Here is a 20323-nt window from a genome sequence, read left to right on the forward strand (position 1 = left end):
CCAAAGAACAAACTCTAAATTTTGCTGCCTCACAGCATCTTACTGTACTTTATATGAATGTTGCTGGCAACTCTAAGCTATACTATACTTTCCAGGTCATTCTTCTTAGCAAATATTTACCAAATTGCCAAATTCTGATTCTCCAAGGAGATCCAATGAGGTTTTTTAATACAACTGGTCAAAAGGGAATGCTTTTTATCTCAGCAGCACAACTTAGTTGTGTTCACTTTAATCAAGCAAATAAAAGCACTTCTTTCCCCAACCCCAGCCATGCTACAGATTTTCACAATCTTAGAGAACAATATTGAATTGGAAAACAGGGCTTAAAATACTGATAATTGAAGAGAAAATTTTTAGGCTGTATCAGGTAAAGACAGCTTTTATTGTCCCCGATTTCTGAATAGACTCCTAAGGAATACTCTGGGTTGGGTAGTCAGCCCTGCCCTATATGGCTTGATCCACCCATGTTTGCTGTTTCCACGGCATGCCCTACACTGAGTTCTGGTTGGCATCTCAAGAATGTTCCCCAAACCAAAGAAGCAGGAGGCTATTTCTAACCCTGCCAAGAGTTAGGGTGTGGCTCCCTTTTACCCAACAGTTAACGGATACAAAAATGTAGCCAGTCTCCTCCAGAAGCAGAGGCGGCAAAATGGTCTGCAATGAAGCCTTCACAGCATCACTTCCCACTCAAATTTCACAATGGTTTTAGGTCTAGTCAATCAATGCCTGGCATTTAGCTCATGTGGTTCTGTTTGACTGTGAAATGATACATACAATAGGAAGAGGTAGGGAGAAATGGTAGTCAACTAGATGATCATTCTAAGCTGTCAGTCACAGATCATGGAAAATCAGATCATGACTTGGGTAGCTGGAGGTCTGGGAAACTAATTTCCAGCCTCGTCACCGCACAGGCAAGTACCAAAACACAGTGTTAACAGACAGAGCCAAGGCCAGAGCAGGATCCCTGGTACTATTTCACAATATCTTAGACTATTTAATTCTGTCCTCTGCTCATACTCTTGTTCAATGAAGATCTATTGTCAGCAGACACCTCAAGCCTGCTACGTATCCTAGCTCTCTGAATTCTTCCTCACGTTGTCCACAGGCTCCCTATAAATAGCTACTTGTCTTATCATCCTCTTGCTATCCATGGAAACACAAATTGTTCTAGTCAAATGCCTTGAATAAACTCTGGAGAGTGTTAATCTCTATCTGCCTGGAACAGGCAGATAAACAGAAAACTCCCCATACCTCTCTGAAAGGAGACAATAAGGAGGTATGTGTGATAAAGAAGGCTTTCAGAGAAGCTCTATCTAGACACAGGCAGAGTTTTCTCTCTCTTACCATTTGTCTGGTTGGTCCATGGTTAGCCAGTCCTAACAAACAGGAAAGAGAATAGAGCTTGTAAGACACCAAATTTCTTCCATGACAGAAATCATACAAAAACTTAAAAGATAGCAATGTTTTAAATTTGTGCTTCCTTCTAAACTGGCATTTTTGATTAGCAAACCCCTTCCATGAGGCACCAGGAATTAAGGAATTCAACTTGTTGAAGAGCCCAGGTTTACCAAGGGAAAAAAAATCACTGTCTCCGAGGCATACATTCTGGGTCTAGAGGATGTAGGGGTAACATACCTAAGGAAAAAAGAAAACTACCTCTAAGCTACAGCCAAATCCCTGCATATTTGAGACAAACTGGATTGGAGGAGGAAGCAGCGATGCTATCCAGTTAGAGGCAAAGTGAACTTTTGATCACACGAGACTCCCACAACTTCTCTCCACTGTTAGGTAAGGACCTGGCTCTTGGCTCACTCAAAAGATAAGGTCTGACATTTCCTTGCTTCCCAGATTCAATAACTTCCTTTCTGTCCTGTCAGTTCCTTTCTTTCCAGGGTTCATTTAACTTTACAGAGCAGAATGAGGGGTTCACAGAGTAACAAAGCACCCATAAGCAAAGGAAACAAAAATAGAGAATGAGCAGAGTTCTTGAGGACTTATCTATACAGAGATGACTGAGACACTTCCCTAAGGCCCAGGCAAACTAGTTCTTAATAAAGCTTTATTAATCATCTTCAAATGTAAAGTTCTTAAAGGCATATGAGTCCCAGTTCATAAATGGGGAATTCTGAACTGTATCCACATTTTTTGCCATGTTCACCTTGGTGCTCAAGTGCCAGCCACACATCCAATGGGCTACTGCTAACCCCTTTATTTGTGACAAGAGGCAGGCCCTCGAGTCGGTAGCAACTCCAGGCCTGCCCAACAGGCCCTGTTCAGTGATAAACCTCTCTTCCTTTGCAGTAAAAGAGAGGAGATGGGGGAAGCCAGGGCAAGCTATTACCCATGGTTCTGGCTCAGAATACCAACTCTTACCCCCAACCCCCTTCCCCAGAATTATACAGGCATAGGCATTGGAAGCCAAGACCAAACAAGAAGTCCTTGATTCATGGTTCTTGCTTGCTCCAGAGGATACCCAGATCCCTTTCAGCTCCACCTGCTGACAGAAAGCAAAAGTGCCTAAGAATAGACTTCAGGCTATCTGTATGGAAGAAGAGTAGGGCATCAAGAAGCAGGAATAAATTATCCAAATCATAGGTAAGTGTATTCTATTTATCACAGAACAAATCCCCTTAATAAAAGGATATGTTCTGTAAAACTTGGACTCAGTCAAAAGGCCACACCCAAGGACCTAGAAGGCCACATGTGGCCTTGAGGCAGCAGGTGCCCTACCCTTGACAGACTAACCCAAGCATTGGGAAACCCCTAGTACATGTAATCCTCACTAATCCTGAACTTATTTGGGAAGAAATTCTAGCAATCTCCTGAATCTTCAGAGTTAATGTGTTATTTATCTATGTTCTTAAAAGTTGTTGCAACTTTAAAATTTCCCTACAGCCATCCTCACCTACCTCATCCAGCCCTCCCCTGAGCTCTCTGCATTCATCTTTGGATGACTAGTTGGTCAATTCTACCTGCTTTTTTAGAGAACCACACTTGTAGGACGATAGCTTAAATCTCATGACAACAAACAGAGAAATTCCTAGTCCATTAGGCTGAGAAGATTCAAACTCTGCTCTGTTGTTCCCACTATTCAGAACCCTATATAGTGCCATAGGCTTACTTTCCCCTGCAGGCCCTGTATCTTCTGCTGCAGTACTACTGGGATTTAGCAACCTGCAGTTACGACTAATACTCAGTGATCCATACATTGAATGTTAGTAATCTACTTCCCCAAAACAAGTCTGAGTAACCTTTACCCAACAGTCCCACTCTACCACTTAAGGATCACCTTAGGGCTCAATCTCCCAAAACAAATGCCACTGATGAGTTGTGAAATAGTAAACACACATACACATGCATGTGCATACATACCCCTGTATACTAAACTAAGAGATTATCTAAAATTCAAAGTATTTGTACGTTCCTGTTCCAGAAGGTCTCCAAAGAGTCTCCTGCCCATAATAACATGAGTTTCCTTTATAACAATTTAGGGCTGTTAAGCAGGAAAAATGAATGAGAAATAACTAAATGTCCTTGGTGATGAGTCTGATGGTCAATACTGTCCAATATATCCCTCTTTTTTTAGAAAAGTCTAAATAAACTACTTCAGGTTGCTTGTTTCCTTTTCCTGGAAGCTATTCCCTTTAACAACTAGGAAAAGGTCACAGGTCAGTGCAATACTGGAACCTCTCTTTCATCATTACCTGATGAGGCTAACCATGATTGCATGTTGAGGAATATACATGGTATCTAGTGACTACACTTTACAGTATAAGGAACTCTGGGGAACTAACAAGGGGATAAGAGGGTGAAATAACAGTCAAATCTCTTTTGGGGTTTTTAAAAACTCTAAACTTCTATACAGGAAACGTTTTGGCTTTAGAACCAATGCTCTTTTCTTTGTTCTGCTTGGTTTAGGGCTTTAAAGAACAACAACCCTAGACCTACGATTTCATTGGTATAGAGGAACTTCCAATGAAAAACAACCTTCTCGATGCAGGTTGGCAACTGCTCTGCAACTCAAAGTCTTAGACGGAAGCCAGAGAATCCAAGTTTTCTTTACTCCATGTCTCTATTTTTTATACAACATGGCTTTTCTATTCTCCCTTTAAAAAAACAATCTATTCTTTAAAAAAGGAAATTTAAAAAAATTTTTAAAAGTTCTATTCTTATTTTACCTAAAAAGCAAAAAATCATGGGTCACTGAAGAATTAAATAAAGAAAAAGCAGAGACTTCAATGTAAGACACAACACTCACTGAATACCACACAGAATTCCTATGGCTTCCAACAGCACTGATCCCACTGCTGGGAAAAGAACATAGGAATCTGTTGATGTTACAGTCTTTCCACTGGGCCTCACTTACCCAAAGACAGATTATAATGAACCAGCAGCTTTTGAAACCTAAACTGGATGATCACAAGGGTCAGACATACCATGGCTCATTTTACAGCTTGCAGGCATTGAGGTGGGAAGAAAAGGTTATCACTAGCCCTTTAAGCATCTTATGCCCCTTAGAGATTTGTTGTATTCTGCTTTCCTCCACAAATCTTATAGGATAATATGATTTAAAGTTGGAAGGGATCGTAAAAACACCTAATTTTTTACAAACAAGGAAACCGAAGCCCAGAAGAATAAAGCATATTGTTTAAAGTCATTTAATAAGTGACAGTATAGGATTTGAATCTGGAACTCTAAATCTGGTGTCTAACCACACCAAGACTTTGGGAATGAAGAGTAAGTCCTCTCCTGGAAAAGGGTAGGGTCCAATATTTATCAGAGTCACTTTAGACTAGATACTTAGGAAGGGATCTTTGGAAGGGTCTGGACTTTTCCACTGGCCCCTTGGGCAACTTAATGGAAAAGAGTGAATACAAGACAAACACAATAACATTCCAAATTACTTACCTAAATATGTTCCTATCAAATTGGCAGATTGGCAAAGGAAAAGAAAAAAAAATAGCTCTGTTACACAAAGGAGCTAGTAGGGAGAAATGTTCAACAGGATCCCACCCTCCAGATAGAGTCAGATGCAGAGAAGCAGATAAGAGCCACTTTTACTCCATGGGAAGGGAGGTGATGGTAAGTGAATACTATACTAGTAGCTTACCTGAGAAAGAATAGGTTTATTTATTGATTTATTTCAGGATAAAATATATCAGGATCCATCAAAATGCCTTGTCTGTGTCTATTCAGAAAGGTTTTCACAAAGCAGTAGCACTAAGCATTGGACAATGAGGAAACAGTTGCAGGCCAGTCAAACAAATTAAGTCTTATAAGGAGTGAGAAATACTAGCACTTTGAGAAAAGAAAAGCAAACAACCTCTGACTCCAGTCACATGGATATCTGTAGGAGGAGAGATTTCATCCACAGAAAATTCCCAGCTTTTGGCCCTGAAAGAGACTAGACTGAATATCTTCTCTGAACACTAGGATACCAAGCTTTGACATTATCCAATTTCCAACTGTTCTAAGAAAGGCCAGGTTGCAGTCATACACAAGAGACTCCTGAATCTATTTGCCTAGAGTTTGGGATCCAGAACCTCAGGTTTTTCAACTCTGGAGCTTCGAAAAAATCCAGGAAATTTGAGTATGATGGTAGGGCACTGGTCGGGAGGGGAGAAGAGAGGGTAGGACTTCTCTCTTTCATCCCTGTTAGCTAACCAGTATGAGAAGCTCTGAGGATCAGTATGTTTGATGATGCTCATCTGAGCTGAAGCTATGAAGCTCAGCTGGCAGAAGCTATGCAGGGACAAGTTTTAAAAGCAGGTGAGTTAACATACATCTTCTACTGGCTCTCCTGGGATTAAAAGCTAACTTTAATAAGAGAAGGTTAGCAGAATTATATCTTAGGCCACATCTCTTACTTAAGTCAACATGCTCCTGTTCCTAGGTATATTCACTTTCAAAGTCAGCCATGCAAACCTGACTGGCTAGGTAGGAGAGGAAGGACCCAGAAACAGCTGCCTACCTCAGGGTAAAGAGTACAGAATGTGGCACAATAGAGTTCAGCTCTGTTCCCTTACCTCTCCATTATGCCTATTCCTCTATCCACCCAGAAATTAACAATTCCCCTTTCCAAAGGCAGAGGACCAGCAGGGATGAGGCAGACCAAGTAAGCAATGTTCAAGGGTCAGGTTAGGGTAGATAAAACTAGTGAATTTAGAAGAAGTCAGATTGAAAAAATTTAAATAAGGTTCAACTATGTTGGTTAAAACACTCTGTAAAACGAAATAATTAACAATCTTTCATAAAGATAGTTCAAACGAGAGATGGGAGCTCAAGGAGATCATTATGGGAAGAAAACAGTTACTACTAATCATGAGACAACATATTGACATTAACTTCAAAAAAGTTTTGTAAACAAGTCATTATAGGCTATCAGCTGCTTTAAGGACTTGTTTCTATAGGGCATCTATAAGGTACCCCAATAGTTTATTTTAAAACAAGAATCACTCTCACCAATGAAGTTGGGCACAGTCTAATAAAGCCTCTTAAGACAAGTCATAAAAATTCAACCTCTTATACTGTGGATTTATGTCTCCATAAACAACCTGTTTGGTGTTTCATCTATTGTCTCTGAGCAAGTCTGTATTTATAGAATTAAGCCCTTTCTACTCTTCTACAGTAAATGACTAACAGATGTTGAAGCTAAAGGAGGTATAAACAAGTAGCTTTCAGAGAAATGTTAAAAGGAAAGAGGAGTAAAACTAATTCCAGGCCCCAAACTGCCAGGATCTAGAGTCTGAGCCAGGATACAGTGATGAAAGCAGATTATTACACTGCCTTATCAAAAATGTCTATAGAACATTTTCCTGGGATCAGATGGCCAGGAGAGTCAGGTCATATGCAGAGCTTCCCCACTGATGGGAAGTTTCCAGTGCCCTCTTCTCATATTAAGAGGGAGAGAGTGAAGATGACATTGTAGGAATGACCAAGAGGAATTTCATCAGCCTCACCCCTATTATCTGCTGGCCACCATCGCTATTCTCTGCAGAAAGCTCCATTACAGTCTCCGCGAAGTTAACTCTGTCTCCACTGTCTGTCATTCCCAGGGACACCAGAGATTTTTTTGGTGGTTTTTTTTTTTTTTTAAAGCAACTGCTCATAGCTTCAGTACAAGAAGGCAGCACATGATGACTTCGGTGTTATTCCAATTTATGCAGATGCCCTTTGCTTATTCCCTAGGCAAGACTCTGCAAGAGGCTGAATTCTGTCCTAGTTAACTACTCCCCATTCAGCCACCCGAACTTTAGACAAGTAAACTAAGTCACTGTTGTGCTGTGCATCCTGCCAAACCTAAACTCTCCTAGGAACTTTTAACAAGCCTGAAATTCTACTCCAGAAACCAAGTGTGGACCTAACTCCATCATGGTTCTTCCCAAGGTTTCCAGGAAGTTCTCTGTAGCCTCTGCTCTTCTATAGGCTGTTCTCAGATGTTTCTGCAAACAGGCACAAACAACCAAGATGGGAACCAGCCTCACGATGATTCCTTACTAGTAGGTCTCTTGGATCCCTGGTAAGGCAGAATTGTTACTATTATTTAATTGGAAAGATTGTAGAGGTAATTCAGGATAGAATCAAGTTAAGTCAGAGTGGGATAAATACTGGGCTAAACATTTGCTATAATTAAGTAGAGGCACTCGCCCCATGGCTCTCTGCCATTGTAAGGGACATAGGTCTGTCTCAGTAGCAGAGAAGCCAGGTTTGGGATAAAAGATCCTTTTTTTTTTTTTTTCAAATAATCTACTGAATTTTACATGAGGTTAGAATCATGTAGGTTTTCCCTATCCCCTAAAGTCTCTCAGTATCAGATTCAAGGATAAAATCAACCTTATTGTGTATAGGTAATGTAATAAATAATGTATAGTTTTTTGTCAGAGGCTGTATGCAAAATCATTCATGAGAAAAAGCAAAGAATATCAGATTTCACGATCTAGTCCAACTCTATTTTACAGATGAGGAAATTTGAGGAGTCTGGACTGGCAGAGTGACATAATGGAAAAAAAGACCAAATTTGGAGCCATAGGACCAATGTTTTAATCCCAGCTTTGCTCCCTACTACCTGTGACCTTCGCCAAGACTCTTTGAGGCTCAGTTTCCTCATCTGAAAAATGAGGTTATGCAGTATCATCTTCAGGGTCCTTTCCCAATAAAAATCTGTAATTCCATGACTTATCCAATGTCCCACAGCTAGCTACTGGTAGAACCTGCAGCCAAATCTTCAGACTCCCAGTTCAGTTTGCTACATCATGTACAGAGCAGCAATCAGGTGGGCCAAAGACACTATACATAACTCTCCTGAGAGAGCTTATTACACTCACTGTTTACAAATGATCTCTTCTCTGGCTAACCTAACTCTATGCTGGCCTTACGTGAAGAAACGCTATTTCCCTCAGATCCCTTGAGAAAATTAGATGGTTTAAAAACTCAGTTTCCCCCCATGGGGGAAGTATTCACAGTACAACATTGTGGGTGAAGCCTTGCAAACGTGGCAGACTAATGGCCTAGAAATAATGGTCTTAGGGGAAGGGACACCAGCTTTGAATAGAAAAAGTTGGGCTTTTCCAGGTAAAGTAACAGCTGCTTGGAGGGGGTTAGTTAGCCCAGGAAATTCTATGTGTAACTGCCCAGGTCTGAGGAATCTTAGATCGCAGTTTCTGAGGTCTGTAACTTGACAATACTCTGCTTTATTTGACCTTATTTCCCTTAAACAAATAACAACCTGATCTGAATACCCGGGCAGCTGGGTGGCGGAGTGGATAAAGTGCTAGGCCTGAAGTCAGGAAGACGTATCTTTGCAGGTTAAATCCAGCCCCAGACACTTACCAGTTGTGTGACTTTGGGCAAGTCATTTAACCCTGTTTGCCTCAATTTCCTCACCTATAAAATGAGCTGGAGAAGGAAATGGCAAACCACTTCAGTATCTTTGCCAAGAAAACTCCAAATGTTATCATGAATTGTCACACATGACGAACAACAAAAACCCCCAAATACCTAACCTTTGTCTCTAGGTAGGCTCATGGGAATAAAAGGAGTACTCAGTTTGGACAAGGTAAGAACTAGTAGCAAAGGTAAGGTGATATAGAAGTTGAAGTGCCTAACAAATTTGATTTGAGGGCCATAATAAGGCATTTTAGAATGACAGAATACACCCTAGTGAAGATGACTAAGGCACATCATGACTGGTTCTGTTCTTGTTTGGTATCTTTTTGAAAAAACCCCAAACCAGTCATTTGGCTTTGAGATATCTTCAAGGCAATCTATAAGCTACCTATTTGTAAACTGGAAACTCCCTACCAATGACACATCAAGGCTTGCTTTGTTGGTTGTTTTTTTTTTTAAGAGTCACAAAAAAATGTCACAAAAAGATCCCTTCTCTAGATATCACCATGTGTGGAGGACAACAGAAAACCTAGAGTCTGTCTTCAAGCTGACTTTTCTTCTGGGACAGTATTTCATACTTCTTACTGCTATTTCAATCACTGTTGGTACAGGGTTCATAGAACCAGCTTCCCTGACAAGGTACTAGAGGTGGTAAGAATTTAAAATTGAAACTTATCTTTAATTGACAATTACCCCACCATGTTTGCTGGCAATTAATCAATCAACAAATATTTATTAAGCCAGGAAGTGTGAAATGCTAGGGATACAAAATCAAAAGTGAAACATTCTCTGCTCTCAAAGAGCTAATTCTATCATGGGTATAAAGACACGTATAAATATAAACAAAATACAAGATAAATGATAGTTTAGGGAGGGAAGGCACTAGCAATTAAGGAAGAAAGGATGAAAATAGTATTTATTAGGGTGGGAAATAAGAATTTATTCAGTGCCTACTAGGTGCAAGGCACTATACTAGATATTTTTGCAGTTTCACAACAACTCTAGGAGATGGGTACCATTATACCCGAGGAAACTGAGGCAGAGCTTAAGTGACTTGCCTAGAGTCACACTGCAAGTAAGTGCATGAAGCCGGATTTGAACTGAGGTCTTCCTAAATTCTAAACCCAGCTCTCTATATCCACCAAGCCATCTAACTAGTTGGGGGAGAGGATCAAGAAAATAATGCAGAATGTGGTATTTGAGCTCAGAATAGATTGGAAATAAAGGATTTTACCAGAATAAAGTGAGTTGGGAATATATTAGTGTGGGGGGATAGCCAAGGTAAAGGCACTTAGGTAAGAGATGGATTGTCATCTATGAGGAATAGGAAAGCCAGTTTGACTAAACTATACAGTACAGGGAGTTCTATATGGGATGTTTCACCACATATGGGCTATAAAGAAAGGGGGCAGGTTGCTAAACAGAGTTATTATATTTGATCCTAAACACAAGAGGAAGCCAGTGGAGTTTACTGAAAAGGTTAATATGCGTGTTTGGACCTAAGCTTAAGGAAATCACTTTGGCAGCTGGGTGGAAGATGGCCTGCAGTGAGGAAAGACTGGAAACATGAAGACCAATTAGGAGGAGTCAAGATTAATTCTTACATTGTATACCTGGAAAACTAGAAGAATGATGATAATAGGTAATTGGTAATGTAGGACTGGAGCTCAGGAGAAAAGCGTTATCTTCTTAGAACAGATATCTGAAATCATAGGAGCTAATGAGATCATAAAATGAAAGAAGAGAAAGAACTTAGGACTGAGCCCTAGGGTATACCCAGGGAATTATATGGATGATGATCCAGGCAAAGGATTCTGAGAAAGAGAGATCAGACAGGTAGGAGGAGGACCAGGAGAAAACAGTATCACAAAAACCCAGGGAGAGAACATTCAGGGGAAGGAAGTAGTCAAATACTGCAGAAAGGTCAAGAGGGATTAAAAATTGAAAAAAAGGTCATCCGATTTAGGAATTAAGAGATCATTGGTAACTTTGGAGAGAAATCTTTCAATTGAATAATAAGCCAGGTGCCAGTTTATGACGGCTTGAGATGTGACTGGGGGGAAAGGCAATGAATGAGAAGATTTCCTCCTCAGTACTTTGGTTGAGAAAGGGAGGAGAGATCAAAGATGATTACCTGAGGAGACGGTTTGCTCTAATGAAGGTTTTTAAGGATGGGGGACACTTAGGCATGTTTGCAGGTAGCAGGGAAATAGAGAGACAAAAGATTAGAGGATGAAACCTACCAGAAAAGATAGTAGGGCATGGGATTAATGTCATATATAATGAAATTGGCCTTGGTGAGAAGGGTTACTTCTTAGTAGTACAGACCAATGTAAAGAGAGTGGGTTCACAGTGAATGGCCTCTACTTTTTGCAAATTATAAGGTCTACAGATGAGAGGGAGAGAAAAAGGGGAAGTGTGAAAGCTTGAGAAGATAGGATTTAGAATGGGTTCTGTGGGGAAAAGGATAGCGAACCTAATAGATTAGGAGGAGTAAAAAGATTGTCTTGGCTACAGTGAGGGCCCGGTTGACGTTAGAGGATATAAATTTTTTGTGAACCCAGTCTGCATAGATGCTTAACTTCCTTCAAAACTGTTCAACAGAACATAAGCAGAAACAGAGGAATAGATGGTAGGAGTAATTCAGGGCTGAGAGAAATCCTTAACAAGGTATGACCAGTGATAAGGCAAGGGGGCAAGGGATAGGAGAGTAGGTGACAATATGGTATTGAGCTGGTTAACCAGAAGGTCGACTTTGGGAAAACAGGAAAGTCAAGCCATAGTAGGGATAATGGTCTCAGAAGACAATGGCCTGAGGAAATGGAAGCCGTGAGTTAAATAAAGAATGGCATAAGAAGAGACAGAATGATAGATTAGAGAGTATCAGACAGCAGTCAAGAGTTTCTGATCTTGGAAGTGGAATACCTGTGGGTGATAAGGAGATGCTAGGTGTGAACATCTTTCTGTATGGCTAAGGCAGAGTAAAAGAGTAGGTCATGAGATAGGAGACTGAGGAATTAGGAAGCAAGGGATGGAGGTTGGGGAATTGAGGGGAAGAAAACAGATAGCTAGGCACTAAACTCACCAAGAAAAGAGAGAGAATGACCTGGGGACTGGCAGACTACAGTCACCATATTCTTAAATGGGTGATAAACCATGATAGAGTGAGACTGAACTTTGAAGGTACAAAGGTTGTTGAATGATAGTGGGAAAGAGGGGAGAGGGAATGGGGAAAAAAGGAGAGGGGAAAGAGAAGGGAGAGACAGAGGCAGGGAAATATCTTAGTCTGACTTTGAGGAAGTGAAAGAAAAACCTGATTACTTCAGTAAACTCAACAGGGATGGAGGAAAAAAAGGAGAGAATTAGAAAATTATTTCAATTTTGTTCTTCATACTACATTACAAATCTGTTAGAGACTATGACTTCAAGTATATACTGTTATTAACTAGGACAGGATTTCCATCTAAACCAGGGAGCTCTTAACCTTTTTTGTGTCATGGATTCTTCTGGCCTATGAAAAAGCCCAATAATGTTTTTAATACATAAAGAAGAAAAGAGAGGGGGAGCAGAACCAGGAGAACATTGTACACAGTTACAGCCACAACATGCAATGACTAACTTTGATAGACTTGGCTCTTCTCAGCAATGCAAGGTTCTAACAAAACTCCAAAAGGCTCATGGTGGAAAATGCTATCCACATCTGGAGAAAGAATTACGTATTCTGAATGCAGATCAAATCATACTATTTGCTTTCTCTTTTTTGTTTTGTTTCTTCTTTCTCGTGGTTCATTCCGTTGGTTATAATTCTTCTTTGCAACATAACTAATGTGAAAATATGTTTAATGTGAGTGTATATGTAGAGCCTGTATCAGACTGCATGCCATCTTGGGGAGCGGGAGAAAATTTGGAACTCAAAAGCCTGTGGAACTGAATGCTGCAAATGAAAAATAAATAAATTTTTAAAAAAAGAGAAAAGATTACAGAGGAAACCTGAATACTGAAACAGTCATCAAAATACTAAGAAAGTAAGTTCATGGATGCCAAGTTAGAAACTCCTAGGTTAAATAAAACAGAGATCAATACTGTTCAACTGTAAATGGATAAGAGGGAAGTCTATGTCTGCTTCTCTGGTGAAATTTTTTTTTAGGATTAAGGGCAAATTTGGTAAAGTAAATTCATATCATTTGAAATTGTAATTATATGTAAAATATGCTTATATGTAAAACATTAACATATTTACATATGGAAATAGTACAAATATATGTAAAATGTATAATTATATGTAAAATATGGTTCTAGCTGAATGGAAATATGTGATGAAAATTTCAATAATGAGATCATTTTGTGGAATTTATTATTCACAGTAATCAATCCCTGGCTCTAGTTAAAAATTGGTAGTTTAAGAAGGCACTGCCTTAGGCGTGGTGGTAGTGGTAAATCAGAGAAGGTTTAATGAAGAAAACAGTGCTTGAGATGCCAAAAGAGAGGGACTCTGAGGCAGTTTTAAGGAGGGAATGCATTCTAGAAATAGTTGATAACCAGTGCAAAGGCAGGATATGGAATGCCATTTGTAAAGAAGAGAGAGAAGACCAGTTTGCAGGACTGCAGAGTTCTAGAGGAGAAGTGAGGTCCAGTGAGGTTGGGAAGATAGGGTGGGGTCAGACTGTGTAGGGCTTTAAAAGATTAAGAGGAGTTTATATTAACCTAGTGGCAAAAGAAAGTCACTAGATTTGATTGAATAGGGGAATCATATGGTCAGATCTGTGCTTAATGAAAATTTCGTGGGTGGCAGTGTATAAGACGGACTAGAATGGTGAGAGACTGGATCCAGTAGGAACAATTAGTAGACTGCAGCAATAATCTAGATAAAGGCCTGAAGTAAGGTGATAGATAGCTATAATCAGTTGAGAGAAGGGGTCAAGTACAAGAGATACTGAAGGTAGAAACGCCAAGTTTTAACAACTGAATGCAAAAGAGAATACTGAAATTACAAATCTGGTAGATGGGAAGGATGGTGGTGCCTTTGACAGAAATAGGGAAATCTGGAAGGAGGGGGAGAGTTTTGAAGGAGAGATAAAAGAGCTCAGTTTTAGACACTGAATTTGAGATGTCTCCAGGATATTCAATCAGAAATGCCCAAAGGCACGAGGCTCAGGCAAGAGATTTGTACTGGATATACAAATCTGGAAGTCATCTGCATGAGATAATTAAACTCAAGGAAGCCAATAAAGAGCCAAAATAAAGAGAGAGGGTAGAGGGAGAAGAGGGTCTAGGACAGAACCTAGGGGGTATGATATGGATGAAGAATCATCAAAAGAGACAGAGTAGTTAGACAGATAGAAGAGGGAGCAGTATCACAAAAACCCAGAGAAGAGAGAGCATGGAATTAGATAGAATATCAAATGCAGCATAATTTGAGAAGATCTTCCTTCCCTTCTATTCCCTCAACTTCTATGACCTATTCCTTCACTATACTTAAGCCACATAAAGAAATGTTCACAACCTTGTTAAAATCACCACTAAACACAAATGTTCTACTTTAAAGATCAGCAATTCTGAAATTCCTTATCTGACTATAACCTATCATTGCATCTTTTTCTATGCCTCATTCCTCCTACACCTATTCTTTGTCCTTATCAAAACCATCAAGTCTCTATACTCCTTATTACTCCCCCAGGTGATCCCCTGGTTGGCTTCACTTTTCTTTCTAGTCTTGATCTTATAGTTAAGTAGTTTAGCCTTAACCTACTTTCAAGTCTCAAATCCTTTGTTCCCCTTATTCTGTACTCCCTTACAGCTTACCAAATTCCTGTGAATTATTCCTACCATCCAACCCTACTAAACTCCTACTTATGTGCTATTTCATGATGCGGAGAGAGAAATCATGCAACCATGATGACTGGGTCCACTTCATATTTATGGTACCTCAACTGGACCCACAGTGAGGCAAGGTAATTTTTTAATTCTATCCTAACAATGATCTCTTACTTGCCAAATCTTACAGCCTCATCATTCTTGACCTCATTATAACTTCTGACATCATCAATCATTCTCTTTTCCTTGAGTCTCTTCTTTCTCATGCCTTCATCACCTCAAATGTCTAATGTAATAATTTCCTAACTAGTTTCTCTGCCTCAAATCTATCCCTGTTCCAAATCATCCTACACACAACTGCCAATGTGATTTTCCTAAAGCATAAATCTGACCATGACATACCCTTATGCAATAAACATCTATGGCTTCTTACTGCCTTTTGGATAGACTATGACCTCCTGTTTGGCATTTATAACTCTTCAGAACTTGCATGCTAACCTGTCTTTTCCTGTATTACTCTTCACTAAATATTCTATGGGCCCAACTGGTCTTGTTGCTGTTCCTCATATATAATACTCCATTTTCTATCTCTGTGTTTTGCACTAGTGGGTACCTTTGTTTTATTCAACCCTCAACTCAAGACCCACCTTCTGTGTCTACATAAGCCTCTCTGGCAGTCTGATGAAGCCAATGGACCCTTTATCAGAATAATGTTTTTAAACGCATAAACTAAAATATAAAGGATTATGAAGGAAACAAATTATACTGAAATAATTTTACTCTATAAAAGTTCAGAGAGCCCAGGTTAAAAACCCTTCTTCTATAAGAAAACTTTCTTGAATCTCCCAATTGCTAATGCCTTCCCCTTCCAAAACTTACTTATTTTTCATATAACCTGCATATACCTATATGTGTACATGTTGTTCCCTTCAATAAAATGTAAACTACTTGAAGGAGAGGATTGTTTCATTTTTGCCATTATATCCTCAGAACCTAGCAAATAGTAAGAATTTAATAAATGCAAGGTGATTGATTGAAGTACAAATGTAGAAAGGAGGCTAGAGCCAGATTGTCATATATGAACATTAGATCTTACAGTTAGAAGAAAGAACCTCTAAGGCTTGAAAGATGTTCTTGAATAAGCACAGAAAGGAGATCCACTACTCTAGCTAGGCACTGCTTACATAGCAATAAGAAGAACTAACATTTATGTAACTCTCTAAGACTTGCAAAATACTTGATACATATTATCTCTCTGAAGCAGGCGCTGCTCAGACCTACACTAGAATTCTAAACAAGGACTTAACTGAAATTACCACATGAGATGCATGGACTGTCAGGGAACAGAAAAGATCACTAAGAAATTAGGAACCAGAAAAGTTGATTCCAAGTACTTCCTTGCAACTTTTGGTTTCAAACAATGCTGCTGTCTATTGCTAATAAACTTTGTAGCACTAACTTTAAGTACCATTTGTCTATATTTTTATTCCACTTCTAAATCACAAAGACTAACTTAATACTGATGTCCCCTCAAACATCCCAGACTGTTTCTCAAGTTCCATGATTTACACTTCAGTGGTGTCCAAATGTTTTTGAATGCACACCCTTATAAGTATACCTTTTCTGAGGATGGACACTCAATATATGTATATTTACTCATTTACAAATTACATACAGGAACTACTGGGCTAAAAATAGGAATTTAAAAAAAAAGGATGAGTTAAAGATGAAATAATATTTGATCAGAGTCAACAGGGAGACCCTGGAGTTTATCCAGTTGGGGTATGAACTGATCAGACCTGAACTTAATCAAAGTTCTAGAGCTGGAAGACTTCAGAGGCCTTCTAATTCAAACTCCTCATTTTACAGATGGGGAAACTGAAGCCTAGGGAGGATGCATGACATGGCCAAAGTTAAAACTTTAGCAGCTAGGTGAAAGATGAAATCAATCTGAGAGGGAAGAGAGGGCAGGGAAACCAACTAGAAGACTGCTGTAATAGTCCAAGTGAGTAGTAATTAAAACCTGAACTAGGCTGGTGAGTAGAGAGTATGTGAGTAGAGCTGAAAGCTATTGTGGAGGTAGAAATTACAAAATTGGCAACTAACTAGACATGAGGTGTGTGAGGCAGAATAAGGAGTCAAAGATATCACTGAAGTTGTGAACTTATGTGACCTGAAAGATGTCATTTATGTTGTGAATTTATGTGACTTGAAGGACCTTGATACTAAAAAGGAAGTTTGGAAGAAGCGTGGTTTGGGAGGAAAGCTGAGGCAATGAAATCTGTGAAATATGATCATAAACCATCCATGTCTACTCATTCTGTGTGACTATCCGCCCGAAAAGAAAAAGGAGAAGGCTAGGTTCTTATTCACCATTCACTTCCTGGGAGCACAGTGTTTGTCCCCTGGGAAGTGCCTGCTTCTGCTACATGGTTATTTAGGGGCCTTGGTGTGGGTATGTGGGGAAGCAATAGTCTCCCTACGGTACCTGTGTGGCTGCTGCTGTGGGTGCCTGAGCAGCTCTTAGTTTAGTACAGCCTTGAGGAACCTATGCCTGGCTTTGAAAGGAGAAGATTGGGACTTTATACCATGGAGGACAGGGTTGAATGAGATAAATTTTGAGTCTGGCTTAGTTGTAGCCCTACTGGAGTTAATGCCATGTTTAACGTTTACTATGACATGTGACTCATCTACCCATTTTCTACAGTCTGATCACAGATACCACGGGGAAACAGTTTCCACTTTGGAGATCAGCGATCAACATTTTCACTCTACTGCATCGACCCCCAGTAACAGTCAGATTTTAGGTCATATCCATTATCCCTACAGCACTTATTCCAATACTCTTCTCTTCTCAAGCCTCTTAGCACCCCCTCTGTCCAATTCCTATCAGGAGAAGATCTAGCCTGTATCATCGAGAAAAATCAATGACATCTGAAGTGAGCTGTCTCTTCTCCCCTATTCTGTTTCCTTAAACCCCTCTGCAACCTTTTCTCTTCCTTTGCTATGTATTGTAGTTAGAAATGCCCCTTTTTCTTGCTACAGCCAACCCTTTTATTAAGGTCACTGAACTTAAGAGTTCTCTTCCCTTAGATTCCCAAGTTCCTATTTTTTTTTTTTTACATTCATTAGCTTCATTTCCTTACTTTTACTCCTCAACCCTGTCTGGCCCTCTATACTGAAACTGCTTGCTCTCTGCATGAACATCCTTTCTTTGTGTACTCTTGTACCACCCTTGGACTCTGAGATATGTTCTTTCCTGATTCTGTTGTTAGCTTCTTAGTGTCTGTCTCTTTTGATAGATCATCATTCATGTGCTGCACTGATTGCAATGGTCCCCAATGCTCTATTCTGGGTTCTCTACTTTTATTTGTTTATACTGTGATTTGGTGATCTCATTAGCCACCATGGATTAAATTTGCTCTACATAGGTGGCTACAAATCTTTATCTGGCTCTAGTTGTATTCCTAAACTTTATGCTGCAATGCCAACCTGAGAAATCTCTGCCAGGATACCCTGGTATCTCTAACTCAATATATCCAAAACTCAACTCAACAAATTTCCTTCTAAACTTCTTGCCTCTCCCATTTTGAAGGGCACACTCATCTGTACAGGGATACAAGAGTGCAGCATTGGAGTTGTCTTTTAACTTATTTTTCCCTTACTCTCCCAATCTTGTTTAAGCTACTTCATTCTCATTCTCTTTCTACCATTTATAAACTTTACAAATGGCTGAGGAAAGAAGGAAGGCAAAAGGTAGGGAAAGATATATCCTATTTAATGCAGAATTCCAGGGAATAGCAAGGAGAAATATGAAGGTTTTCTTAAATAAAAAAACTAAGAAAACAATAGAATGGAAAAGACAAGAGATCTCTTCAAAAAAATTAGAGATAACAAAAATGGGCATGATAAAAGACAAAATGGTAAGGACTGAACAGAAGCAGAAGAGAATAAGAAGAGGTGGCAAGAATACACAAAAGAACTATACAAGAAAGATCTCAACATCAATGATAACCATGATGATGTGATTACTGATCTAGAACCACACATCCTGGAGAATGAAGTAAAGCGGGCCTTAGGAAGCACTGCTAACAATAAGGCTGGTGGAGGTAATGGAATTCCAGCAGAGCTATTTTAAAACCCTAAGAGATGATGCTGTTAAAGTGCTGCACTCAATATGCCAGCAAATTTGGGAAACACAACAGGGGCCGCTGGACTGGAAAAGATCAGTTTATGTCCCAATACAAAAGAAAGGCAATGCCAAAAAATGTTCAAATTACTGAACAACTGCACTCATTTCACATGACAGCAAGATTATTTTTAAGATTCTACAAGCTAGGCTCCAGCAACATGTGAACCGAGACTTACTAGAGGAGCAGGCTGGTTTTTGAAGAGGCAGAGGAACTGGAGACCAAAATGTCAACATTTGCTGGAATATGGAGAAAGCAAGGGAGTTCCAGAAAAACTTCCTCTTCTGCTTCATTGACTACACTAAAGTCTTTGACTGTGTGGATCACAACAAAATGTGGCATGTCCTTAAAGAGATTATAGTACCAGATCATCCTGAGGAACCTGTATTCAGGCCAAGAAGCAACAGTTAGAACCAAACATGGAGCAACTGACTGGTTTAAGATTGGAAAAGGAGTATGACAAGGCTATTAACTTACTTGCAGAGTACATCATTAGAAATGACAGGCTAGGTGAATCAAAAGCCAGAATTAAGGTTGCTGAGAGAAATATCAACAATTTCAGATATGCAGATGATTACTACTCTGATAGAAGGAAGTGAAAAGGAATTAAGAAGTCTCTTGACGAGTGGAAAAGCTGATGTGAAACTTAACATCAAAAAAACTAAGATCTGGCAACTGGTCACATTACCTTCCAGCAAATAGAGGGAGAAGAAATGGAAGCAGTGTCAGATTTTATAGTCTTGGGCTCAAAGATGACTGGAGAAGACCATGAAATTTCCCTAGTTACTTCTGGAGAACTTCTAGAAACTTCCCCTGGTTTCCCTTCTAATTTTTTCTTCATTAGATTTGTTTGTGCCAATAAAAATTGATCATTTTATCTTGAGTGATCCTCTCTATCCTTGGTTTAGCCATGAACTCATGAACATCAAATCTGTGGATTTGAAAGGTAATTTCTTTGCTCTGCAAATTACATGATCTCCTCCAGGTCATATAATCACTTGGAACTTATTTTGGTTTATGGTGTCTAAATCTAATTTCTTCCATACTAATGTCTAGTTTTCACAGTATTTTGTCAAAAGTCCTTCTCCCAGTAACTGTGGTCTTTGAGTTTATGAAACTTTAAGTTATGGTGTTGTGTGTTGTATACATACACCATTCCACTGAGTGACCTCTCCATTTCTTAAGCCAGTAGCAAATCATTTTTAACAATTAATGCTTTGTAGTATAGTTTAAGATCTGGTACTGATTGACCCTGTTCCTCTCCTTTTTTTTTCATTATTACCCTTCATATTCTTTACCTTTTCTTTCTCCACAGGAATTTCATTATTATTTTTGCCATCTCTATGAAATACTCCTTTGGGAATTCCTTTGGTATAGCACTAAATAGGTAATTTAAGAAGTATTGTAATTTTCATTATATTGGCTCAACCTAC

At 39.3% G+C, this 20323-nt stretch overlaps 1 protein-coding gene across 7 annotated transcripts in view; it reads right to left on the bottom strand.

Moving 5' to 3' along the window:
• Nucleotides 1-20323, bottom strand: part of MTA1 (metastasis associated 1) — a 285890-nt gene that overhangs the window by 3466 nt on the left and 262101 nt on the right. For 4 of the 7 annotated variants that reach the window (XM_036749079.1, XM_036749078.1, XM_036749076.1 and 1 more), the window contains one exon: nucleotides 1345-1376. The exons of 1 other annotated variant lie outside the window; for it this stretch is intronic. In XM_036749079.1, the coding sequence (XP_036604974.1) occupies nucleotides 1345-1376 (32 nt within the window). Of the gene's footprint in view, nucleotides 1-1344; nucleotides 1377-4908; nucleotides 4921-20323 lie in introns of all 7 variants that reach the window. 2 more of the 7 variants (XM_036749077.1, XM_036749074.1) reach the window with 1 other exon arrangement.

This window comes from Trichosurus vulpecula, chromosome 3, assembly GCF_011100635.1.
Source record: "Trichosurus vulpecula isolate mTriVul1 chromosome 3, mTriVul1.pri, whole genome shotgun sequence".
NCBI classification, from domain to species: Eukaryota; Metazoa; Chordata; class Mammalia; order Diprotodontia; family Phalangeridae; genus Trichosurus; species Trichosurus vulpecula.